This window comes from Callospermophilus lateralis, chromosome 2 (genome assembly GCF_048772815.1).
Source record: "Callospermophilus lateralis isolate mCalLat2 chromosome 2, mCalLat2.hap1, whole genome shotgun sequence".
NCBI lineage: Eukaryota > Metazoa > Chordata > Mammalia > Rodentia > Sciuridae > Callospermophilus > Callospermophilus lateralis.
This window is the reverse complement of record NC_135306.1, coordinates 157052664-157065062: the sequence shown is the minus strand read 5'-3', so window position 1 is coordinate 157065062 and position 12399 is coordinate 157052664. Positions and strand designations below refer to the sequence as shown.

The window sequence follows — 12399 nt, the reverse complement described above, 5'->3', positions numbered from 1 at the left end:
AAAAGCACCCACCTGTAATATGAGGGACTCCTTATCTCCTTCTAGACGTGCCAAGCGTTCCTGGTAGGTTTCATTACTAGCAGCACCATGGTGATTTGCCTGGGACTAAAGAGAGGGGAAAGAATACAATTACAAAGCTAGAAAAACATTACCTGCTTTCAAATGGAGTGTGTAGTGTATGCAATTTGTGAAGACAGTTTCATTGATTATATGTGCAAAATCATCTACCAAAACAGGAAGCCACAGATTACAAAACTACTACAAGGAAGATCAGACCACATGCCACTGAAAGGTGTGTTCCTTGGAAGTGGTGCAACCGCCCTGATGACCTCACCCTTGGCCTGGAGGCTTCCACAAAGCTCCAGGCCAGCAGTGCTTGGCTTGACTGGATGTGCTGGATCTGGTTCAGCTAAAGGCACAGCCTGCCAGAGTCAAAGCAACAATGAGGGTCTATTCATTTTTAGGTTGGTACTGGGGATTGAACCCTGGAGTACTTTACCACTGAGCTGCATCCCCAGCCCCTTTTATTTTTTGAGACAGGGTTTCACTAAGTTGCTTAAGGCCTTGCTAATTTGCTGAAGTTGGCCTTGGACTTGTGATCCTCCTGCCTCAGCCTCCAGAGTGGCTGGGATTACAGGAATTGCCACTGCATCCATTGAGGGTCTGCTCTTTGAGACCAAGGGAGTTGGTACCATTCATTAAGGAACTGTGTGGGAACAACTCCTACACAGATCTTGAGAATTTTCACAGCAAGATTCTTCAGAGCCCATGCACACCTTGCAGATGGAGGCCAATCCTGAACATCATTCTACATACACATCCCTTCCCACCGAAATTCTAACCCTGATTAAGACTTTGGCAGCCAGGTTGGCATACCATATTTCTGTAGCATAGAAAGAGAGAGAAGCAAGCTACATAGAAACATCTTGAGTAGAACCTAAATAAGAGATAGAGGATCTTAAAGAGCTAAGCAGAGGGGAAAATACAGGAAATACAAATAGCCAAAAACTACAGAAAACAGAGGAAAGGGAGAGAATGTAAAATGGCAGAGTAGAGACAGAATCTTATAAAATGTTCTGAATATAGAGATATAGGAGCTGTCACTTTCTAGGGTGTGTGTGACCTGGTTATAGGCAGGGAGAGAAGGAGCTGCTAATGGCATTGAACTGGCCCCAATACCACCAGTGGACACTTCCTCCATATCAAATGACAAGCTGAAGCCAGGGGCCTATAATAGGCCATTTAGTGAGTTGGTAGTCTGAAAAAGTAGATGTCATTTCTAAATGTGGAAGTTATTATCCTCATAATCTGGGCTGGTCCATGACATCAATGCTCCAATATTCATGAAGGAGGTATTTTCTACCCCAGGGGAAAGACAATATTATGCAAATAGGCAAGACAGAGAGGCCCAGGGTTGGCCCACCTTGTCCTGACAGATTTCTCTGTATTTCAACATTGCAAGTGGGCTTTCCAACCTCTCTCGTGAGAAAGAACCCCTCCTTCCTCCTGTCATCCTATCCCTACCCAAGATACTACCTAGGTGAGATAAGGTGGCAGAGTCATTCTCAGTTCTAGAGCAGAAATAGGAACCAACCATTCCACATTCAAGCCCTGGCATCTCACTAATGAGAGAAGCATTGGATGTTTGTTGAAGAAACTGTGGGAGGCTAAGCCCAGGAGCGCTTCCCAGGGCACCTGTGCCAGGCACTGTCTAGATGGCACGTGGCGCATGGCACCTGCTGCCACATTACTGCCTTTTATTCCTGCCTTGCTCAAGCTTGAGTTTTGTCCATTGTTATAGAAGTTCTTTCATGCCCCAGACAAAGCGCCTTAACAATCACAAATGACTTCTTTTTTGCCAAGGGCAGTTTATTGTTTTGACATTAATTAATATTTCAGGAACTCTAACATGCCAAATTTTCTGCTTAGCATCCAAGGATACAGCATAACCTATATTATCTCCGAATCTGACAAGGAAAAATAGGAAATTCTTAATAGCAGGGGAAATCCTCTGTTAAAGAATTCACAATGATGGGCTGGGATTGTGGCTCAGTAGTATAGCACTTGCCTAGCATGTGTGAGACCCTTATTTCGATCTGCATACCACATAAAAATAATAAAATAATAAAGGTATTGTGTCCATCTAAAACTAAAAAAAAAAATCACTATGATGATTTTTAGTGGGCAGAAGTTCAGCCATTTGTAATAACTGACCTCCAACTGACTGCACATCAGACCCCAGGGCAAGTCAGCATGTTCATGGATCACCCAGAACTGTGGTGGAACTTGTCCAGTAGGAAATGGGGAGAAGGCAAAAGGGTAGATCCTTCTACACAACTCCAGCAAGCCACCACACCCACTGTGCTGTATTCAAGTGGCTTGCAATATGCTCCTTTAGTGAGTACTTATAATTTTATATTGTCTTGGCAATATAAAACAGAAATATAAAAATATATGTCGAACTTTTTCACCAGAAGCAGGGTTCAGTTACCCTTAATACGGTTTCCAATAATATATTACACCAGAATAGCTCCAGCTAGAGATCAGAGACAACTCAGAAGCATCTCTTCTGTTTATCAGGCTGGAAGGAATGGTCCTTTCCTTTAAAGGGACCATTTAGACATATGCCTGCAATTAAAGTAACCACCCCTCAGTCACTTCTTGAACCTACTGCCTGTTTCTTTAATCCACTAATTAAAGTTCCCCATGGAAAATCAGTTTGGATAGCACTCTGTGTCCAATGAAAGTAGGGGTTCACAAGTCCTCTCTCTTTCCCTGCTTTGCTCCCCTGACCTCCATGTGTGTGGAGGCAGCTGGAAGAGTAGCTACTACCTGAACTTATAATAAAAGTCATTGAAAACAGTCCCTCATTATAATAAAAGGTCAACCCATCCAAACTCCCAGAAGGTCAGCCATTTGTAATAACTGACCCCCAAATAAGGTTAAGAAAGCAAGTTAGAATCATCACTTAAGAGGCAAAACGTATGCCCTAAAATCATGTCATATGCTAGAAATGAATCAAAAATCTGGATTCATTCTAGTGCCAATAGAAGAGAACATGGTCAAAGGACGCAAGGATCAGTAAGGGAAAAATCAAACTGCTTAGGAAAGACAACTTATTCCTGGGCAAGAGAGAAACCACTTCTGTTTTCAAAACAAACTGGATCCACAACTTCCATGAGGACACCTTTAAAGTAAACACAGCCTAGTAAAAAGCATTGCTTTTGTGTGATGCTCACAAAATATGTCTAAGGCTGATGGATAAGAGGGGCTAAAGTAATTCTAAGAAACCCATATGGTATGGTGCAAGTACTTATGTAGCACCCAAGACTTGCCAGGCACTGATGAGAGTACTATGTGCATTAAGTCACTTAATCCTTCCCATGACTTCATGAGATGGATGCCATTTTTATTCCTATTTTACAAATAAAGGAACTAAGGCACAAAGTATTTTAACAAGACACAAGTGGACAATTTGCCCAGATTACTATATAGCAAATCAGTATGCTTTCTGTTGTTACAGGTTAATTGAGGAGCAGATCAAGTGTAAATTCTGTTTTATATATTCTAATTATAGGATTACTCACTTAAGGTGGAAAATGTCTTTAATGGGAGAGCAGCTATATAAATAATGGTTCATCCATAATCTGAACAATTTGTAGTATTTTAAAACATGAGATAGGTACATTGAATAATAAAAAGAGATGTAAAAAAAATCACGTGGCATCATACCAGAAAATATAACCCATAGTTATTTATGCATCTATAAAAATAAATAGAAAAAGTATCCAAAATGTCACCTGGTGGTCTTTTAATAGTGCCATCTTCTGGAGAAGAGTCTGGGCTATAGAAAGTGAAATTGGGAGGTATGATCAAGGAAACATTACTTTAACCATAGTGTCTTACAAAAATATTTTTTCTTGAGTATTTAAGATAAAATCTAGAAGCACTGCTCAAGGAATTAGGACAGTGACTCTTGTATTTTCTTTTCCTAACAGACTCAAGGGTATGATCCTCTCCCAGTATTATACTGGTCCATTGGGCAGTGGTACTCAAGGAAGAGTGGTACTCAAGAGCGGCGCTCTTCTCAAAAAACTTGTTATCTAGCAAGCTTCTATTCGGTATTAAACAGCATTAAAATAGAGATGGCATTCCAGACAGAATTTTACAGTGTTGCCATCCTTGTGTTTTGGTGAGGTACAGAGCCATGTTTTCACTGTCTAGACAGGACTTACTTCTTAAGAAAATTTCAGCCTTTCAGAAGAGAACAGGTTAGGGTAAAATGCCATCTCCACCTGGAGAAGAGCTGGGAAAGCACTTAAGAGGGCCAAGAAGAGGATTTTTAAGAATGATCTTCTTGGGCTGGGGTTGTGGCTCAGTGGTAGAGTACTGACCTAGCATGTGTGAGGCACTGGGTTCGATCCTCAGCACCACATATAAATAAATAAAATAAAGGTTCATGGACAGCTTTAAAAAAATAAAGTAAAAGCCTTTAAAAAAAAAGAATGATCTTCTGAATGCCAATATTCTTTAGCCAAAGGTGAGGATTTGAGTTTGGGTAAAGAAACTTATACTCCTTAGCCTAAATAGCCAACACATTCAATCACTTTATGATGTCATCCTTGCTTTATAAAGCGGCTGCATTATCAGGGCATAATAGCAACATAGTAATCAAAATGTGATTCCAATTTGTTGGGAAACATTTTAAGAAACAGAGTTAAGACACAGCTCTGTTTTGCTCTACTTTGTCAGAAGGTACATCTGCTCTCTTAATTCAAATAGTGGAATTACAGTGGACGTCTTGGATCAACACTGAGGTCACATATCTAAGTTCCTGATTGATTCCAGGTTTGGACAGTTTCTGAAAAAGTCTTGTAACTCTCAGGTAACTCAGTGATAGAGCAATAGCCTAGTTCCTCATACATGAATGAAGATTGAGAGAACCACTACCCACATTCCCCTGAGAAGAAGGAAATCAAATAAATTCTAAAGAATGCTATAAGCCAACTCTATTTCTCCCCTCTATGGGATGGCAGGTGAACTTTAAAAAGAATTTTACCTTTTCTACCCTGTTAAGCATGTTCATATCACAGATGAATGCACATAAGGAAGAGGTAATTTTTACTCAGGCAATGACGTTAGTACCCACACTAGACATGTCCAATAGATGACTGATGAATGAAACTGGCTACACATGCATTTGATCAAATTTTCTCCTATTTTGTGTTAACAGTTATTGCTAAAAAGCAATAACAGAGGGAAAGTTCAATCTCCTCATAAGATTTTTTTTATGATGATAAGTATTTATGATACTATAATTCAGGTTAGTTCCATAAAAATATTGTGAGGGCCATGTGATCTGTACACCCTATGGAGGTGAAACTTCATTAGTAAATGTTTTCATATTCTTTTGATTTTTGATTGAAGAATGCCACTGGGAAATATACTACCTTTCTTGTATCACAAAACTGAATTGGGACACGAAGATCTTGAAAATATACTGAAGTGAATTTGGAAACTTTAACTAAGATTATGGAAACCAAATAACTTTTGTCTCTTTCAAAGCTTGACTCTCAAGAGTCTGGGATACAAGGAACCCATCCTCTAAAATCCATATCTCTTGGAGGCAAACATGAAACACAGACAAGAACTGTCATATGAGGGTCTTCCCTAAACCTTGAGGATGATGGTTCACAGTGTCCTCAGGAACAATGACAACACAATTCCTTTACTCTTGCAGGCCATCCTATGGGTCCTTTAAGGACCTCAATTACTATCTCCACTGGGTCTGTGCAGGCCTCACACATAGCTCAAGCAATCAAAGGTCTAAGGAGGCACGTTTTCTAAGCCATCCCTAAGTAAAAGAGCCTTCAGGTAGGTGTAACAGCCATGCAGGTTGCTCCATAGTTGGGAATCATGGAATTGATCATGATCATTAATTGGTCTCAGTAATTAGCAAAGCATCCAGAAGATGGAGAGAGGGCTATATGCAGCCAGCAGGGAAAGGTGACTAGTGAGATTCCAGCAAGGACAGTTTCTACATAAAGGGCAATTTAGTTTGTATAAGGATACCAACCTAAACAGAGTACCATTCCCAGCTCTCCCATCTCTCCCCTGGGACAGTGAGTTCACCTTTGATAAGCTCCTTATGCACAGAGAGCTGGACACTGTCAAGCTCAAGAAATAAAGTAGGTTTCCACACCTTGGGAAACGCTGCATTTCAACTAGTAATAAAATCAAGGAATTTTTAAGAACCCCCCCAAAAAATCTTATAAGCTGTGGAAAACCCAAGACTACTTGACTTCCTTTTGTTCTTCTGCTAAGGAAAATGAATGATAAAAACTTGCATTGCTCTTGGCAGATAATTCTTCTGGGCTCTGCTTTAATGGAATACATTGTTTGTCTAGAATAATCCAGGATCATCATTGCTATTATAAATATGTGGCATGAGTGAGGGCTGCCATCTTCTTAGAGATAGCTTTATATCCCAGCCCTGATCCAGGTTTGGCTATAGGAACTCTTCCTCTGAATATTTATTCATTCATTTATTACAAGCTAGGCAAGTGAGTTATATCCCCAACCCCTCTCTGAACTTTAAACTTGAGAACAGAGCATGGTAATGGTGTTGCTAGGAGGTTCTGAGGTTGCCAGTGGCTATGTTCTCCTCCACATGGAAGAATTTGGTTTGCAGTAGAAGTAAGTGTGAAGCCTACATGCACACAAAAGCAAATAAAAGCAAAAAAAAAAAAAAAAAAAAAAAGTGGCATTCTCATCCCTGATTCATGCTGTTTAAAGGCAGAGATAAATCCTGATTCTTCCTGCTGGTCCCTTCTGGGCTTGGACTAGTTCAAACTTAAGTTTCTGTTATTTGTAACCAAAAATCCTGGATAATGCATTTATCTCAAAGGGTGATCACCTGACTGAAATTTACTCCTTTGGAAAGAGACTTACAGGAAAGAATTTTTGCTATTTGGACATAGTACTATATTACAAAGGAATTCTAACTATCTTCACTTGATTTGCATGAACTGGCAATTTTTAAGACAGGGTTGTGAATTCTAAGCTAACTATAGATAGAACTAGGATTATCATCAAGGGCCAGTAGGAATCTACTTTGTGACTCAGGGTATGTTTTTGTGGGATGTACTGGGATAAAAAGGGAACCCAGTATACAATGGATGGCTTTCTATCCACCACATGTTTGCCTCCATTCTTATTTGCCACAGAGAACATGAAGTTTAAGATAGGAAATGAAAACAAGATGCAACAGGTCCAGGCCCATGGGCATAAATTAGGGTGGGGTGGACAGAATGTATGATAAGGAAAATTAAGGTAAAAGAATATAAATAGAAAAATAAGGTAAAAGAAGTAATATAAGAGCTAAAGTCTAAAAGAAACAAAGGTGAAAGGGAAAGGAAATAAATGAAGGATATATAAGAACATAAACAGGCACAGTGGTGCATGCCTGTAATCCCAACAGCCAGGGAGGCTGACACAGGAGGATCAAGAGTTCAAAGCCAGCCTGAACAAAATCAAGGCTGTAAGCAACTCAATGAGATCCTGTTTCTAAGTAAAATACAAAATAGGGCTGGGGGTGTGGCTCAATTGTTGAGTGTTCTTGAGTTCAATCCCTGGTATACCCCCACCCACACATCTAACAACTATGTAAGAAGTTATACTGAAAGAATTTTACATGTCATATGCAACTGTACAAATGCCAGGTGTGGGAACTGGGAGGCTGAGAGCTGTAGGTTTTCTGTAGAAGGTTTTTGGGTGCCTCCATATTCACTTAGAAAATTCTTAGAGCATCCTTCTCCCCAAGGTATGTCCTCAACAGTCAGAGGACAAACCAGGAATGCTTAGGAAGCCAGACTGCACCTCACAATGTGTCATTTCAGGTAGGTCACCTCATCTCAGGCTTCCAACTCTTTCAACAGAGACAGTTATACCTCAGATAGCACCAGAGAGGGTCAGTTAGGTTTATATATGTGAAAATGTACTCTTTATTCCTAAATAATAAAACTACAAGAATGCTTTTTAGAGCAGGATGTTCAAATAATTCCTTTGTGTTATAAACCATTTTTTCAAATGATCTTAAGATATGGAAATCATTTAAATGGTTTTTTCTAAGCACAAAGACTAAGGTTCAATTAGAAGCAGTTCATTCCTTCTACTGAGTGTTTTTTTTTTTTCTTTATTTTTTCCCACATTTTTATTGGTGCAATATAGTCATACTTAATGGTGGGTTTGTTACATATCCATACATGCACACAATATAACAACATAAATTGGTCAGTATCATTCCCCAGTATTTCTGCTTCTTCTTTCTGCCTCCTTCTTCCTAAATATATTCATTTCTAAGTACAACTCATCACCACCTGCCACCTCAAAATTAATTATTTTACTAATGAATGAATATGACTAGAATCTGAAATAAGAACATCTATCATTTGTTCATAGGAATGCATATAGTTTGAATAAACAAAAAGTTATCTTAAAACAGTTCATTTATTCTGAAGATGCTTAATGAAATTAACTTAGAATGTGGATAATAGGAAATAAATTTGCTTTTATGTATAAGGCTAGAGATTTTTGAAAAAATAATACAACACACTTGACATTTTTACTTATACAAAGTAAAGTCATTTTAAAATTGACTTTTACATCTAGAAGATAATGAATAATTACCTACAATGATTTGTTTTATATGGAGTTGAAGAAGAAAGTAAAGAGAGAAGGGCATATTTCAGAGAAAGGATAAAAATTAACTGATTTTTTTTGTTGATAAGGACAAAAGTAACAATATGAAGTAGGAATAACTGCAGCATTGCCTCTGAGCATTTAAACAAGTAACTATTCCACTAAAGCAACAATAAATTGATACAAAAATTCAGGATCAACAGCTCTTATAATCGCACAAATAAAATGTTGTGGTATTCACTTTTGTTTGTCAATGTGATTGGGCTAAGGAACACCCAGATGACTGGTCAAACCTTAATTTTAGGTTCATTTTTGAGGGTTTTTCCAGAAGATATTAGCATTTAAAGTTACAACTATCTTATATTTGATAAAGGGGCTAAAAACATGCAATGGAGGAAGGATAGCATCTTCAACAAATGGTGTTGGGAAAACTGGAAATCCATATGCAACAAAATGAAACTGAACCCCCTCCTCTCACCATGCACAAAAGTTAACTCAAAATGGATCAAGGACCTTGATATCAAATCAGAGACTCTGTGTCTGATAGAAGAAAAAGTTGGCTACGATCTACATATAGTGGGGTCGGGCTCCAAATTCCTTAATAGGACACCCATAGCACAAGAGTTAATAGCAAGAATCAACAAATGGGACTTACTTAAACTAAAAAGTTTTTTCACAGCAAGAGAAACAATAAGAGAAGTAAATAGGGAGCCTACATCATGGGAACAAATATTTACTCCTCACACATCAGATAGAGCCCTAATATCCAGAATATACAAAGAACTCAAAAAATTCGACAATAAGATAACAAATAACCCAATCAACAAATGGGCCAAGGACCTGAACAGAAACTTCTCAGAGGAGGACATACAATCAATCAACAAGTACATGAAAAAATGCTCATCATCTCTAGCAGTCAGAGAAATGCAAATCAAAACCACCCTAAGATACCATCTCACTCCAGTAAGATTGGCAGCCATTATGAAATCAAACAACAACAAGTGCTGGCGAGGATGTGGGGAAAAGGGTTCTCTTGTACATTGCTGGTGGGGCTGCAAATTGGTGCGGCCAATTTGGAAAGCAGTATGGAGATTCCTGGGAAAGCTGGGAATGGAACCACCATTTGACCCAGCTATTGCCCTTCTAGGACTATTCCCTGAAGACCTTAAAAGAGCGTATTACAGGGACTCTGCCACATCGATGTTCATAGCAGCACAATTTACAATAGCTAGATTGTGGAACCAACCCAGATGCCCTTCAATGGATGAATGGATTAAAAAAATGTGGCATCTATACACCATGGAGTATTACGCAGCACTAAAAAATGACAAAATCTTGGAATTTGCAGGGAAATGGATGGCACTAGAGCAGATTATGCTTAGTGAAGCTAGCCAATCCCTAAAAAACAAATACCAAATGTCATCTTTGATATAATGAGAGCAACTAAGAATAAAGCAGGGAGGAAGAGCAGGAAGAAAAGATTAACATTAAACAGAGACATGAGGTGGGAGGGAAAGGGAGAGAAAAGGGGAATTGCATGGAAACGGAGGGAGACCCTCATTGTTATACTAAATTACATATAAGAGGTTGTAAGTGGAATGGGAAAATAAACAAGGTGAGAAATGAATTACAGTAGAAGGGGTAGAGAGAGAAGATGGGAGGGGAGGGGAGGGGGGATAGTAGAGGATAGGAAAGGTAGCAGAATACAACAGTTACTACTGAGTGTTTTAATTAACTCATTCTTTTTGTGCAATAGAACAAGAGAGGCAATATTTCTGATCATAATAGCTAAGAAATATCTGTAAAATCTGTATCAATATCCCAAGAGAACAATAGCCAAAATACTTTCAGGCTGGAAAGAAAAACTTTAAAAGCCTAAGTGACAACACAGAACCCACTGTTAGCTAACAGCTCTGGAATCACACCTTTGGCACACAAAGCTAGTGATGTGTTCACTTTTCCATTGTTCCTGAAAAGGTGCCTGTGTTTTGAGTCACATCTTCTTTGTGGCCATAATTTTTTCCTCCTTATAAGCATTTTATTATGCACTATAAGTTCTATGTGCTATATACATTTATAATTAATACATTAAGAATTTCGATAAGAATAATGATCAATCACAAAAAAAAATCTTGAATTTTTACTTTTGTTCCAATTTAAAAGTTAGGTCAAATCTAGGTTGAGCTTTCCAGCTAAACTAACCCCATTGTCCTCCTCAAAGTTATCATCTTTTGACTACAGCGGCTGGTCAGATTCCATGATGTTGCTTACTCTGATCTGATCCCTCAACTGGTAGCTTGGCCAAATGATAGGCATGTTAGGTTCTCCACAGAGTTCTGGAATTGAGTATGAGTACTTGAAGTCATGACTGGGGGCCATTAGAATCCCAGGAATATGACTTCTTTATACCCTGTCTGGCTTCTACCAGGAGAATGCATCCTTCACATATGCTCAGGTATACCCTCAGGGATGCTGGGTGAGGGCAGATCTGCTTCATTATCTGGCTGACATACCCCAGAAAAAACTTTGATCAATACTGCATTTGATTGACCTTGGCCACAGAGTAGGTTCCAGAGCAGTCAGATGGGACAAGGAAGAAGTCACAATGAGGGTGTCAGTGGTATGCAAGAAAGAGTGTGAAAAAATCTGAATATAGACAATCCCCAGAGCGAAAGCTACAGCCATCACATTGGTTTTCAGAGCCAACAGTTGCTTTTCAGAGCTCCTGCCTTGATATATATATCAAGTCTTGGTCCTATAAAGATTAACATTTCCTTCAGTGCCTCCTATAAGCTATGAACTAGAATTCAGTTCAGTTTCTTCAGGATCCTTGCCATGGTAAATATACTGTTCCAACTGGTCAGAGCATGTTCAATCATATGATAGCTCTTTGTCCACAAATACGCTGATATTTTGAACACAACACACTGGGTAAGTCTTGGCTCTAGATGAGTCTTGGAAACTTTTCTGTTTTTCCATTAGGCTGGTGCTTTTGAATGAATAAGAAAACAAAAGGAAATGTGTACTAATTCCAGGCTGCCTAGTCAAGGGGTTCTTATCAAATCCAGAAAATCAACTGAAAGTAAGCCATGCCTAACAAGCACAGGATTTTGGGGTAATATCAGAGTCACCAAGGCTAGATCTCAAGCTCAAAGCACCACTCTTAAATGCAAGACTTTTAGAAACTTGGAAAATACAGATCTTAAAAATAAGGGGACCTAAATAAACAAGTAAAAGAAAGTAGATCACAGAGGCTATAGTCAATTCCTATTACATGGGTTAGGTTACCCATTACCAAGAGAATCAAACAGTATGAGTGTAAGCAGGTACTTGTAAATAGGAAAACTTCAACGTTCTTTGGTGAAGGACTCTTAGGGCTTTTTGGTAGTTATTATAAACCCATATGTTCCCAAGACAAGTTCTACTTTTTCCTAGATATAGAATAGTCAAACAAATCTACTAATCTTTGGCACAGAGTTAAAGAAGTTTCCTCCAAATGCAGTGTGAATAGAGTACAATCACCTCCTTACCTACCAGGGGTCCAACAAGAGAGATCCTATCCTGACCTTGACCCTTTTGCCCTCCTCAGTTTCACTTATATGTAAAGCAAGGCTATGTGTTGCTGATAGGGCTATCATTACCCCATTGATCTAAATGTCCACCTTTAGTTCAACCAACATCCATATTGTTAAGCTTCAT

General features: G+C 38.8%; 1 protein-coding gene across 18 annotated transcripts in view; it reads right to left on the bottom strand.

Moving 5' to 3' along the window:
- The window catches only part of Ppfibp2 (PPFIB scaffold protein 2), a 148655-nt gene that overhangs the window by 60289 nt on the left and 75967 nt on the right, over positions 1 to 12399 (bottom strand). For all 18 annotated transcript variants that reach the window (XM_076846806.2, XM_076846811.2, XM_076846803.2 and 15 more), the window contains one exon: positions 13 to 105. In XM_076846806.2, the coding sequence (XP_076702921.1) occupies positions 13 to 105 (93 nt within the window). The remainder of the gene's footprint in view (positions 1 to 12; positions 106 to 12399) is intronic.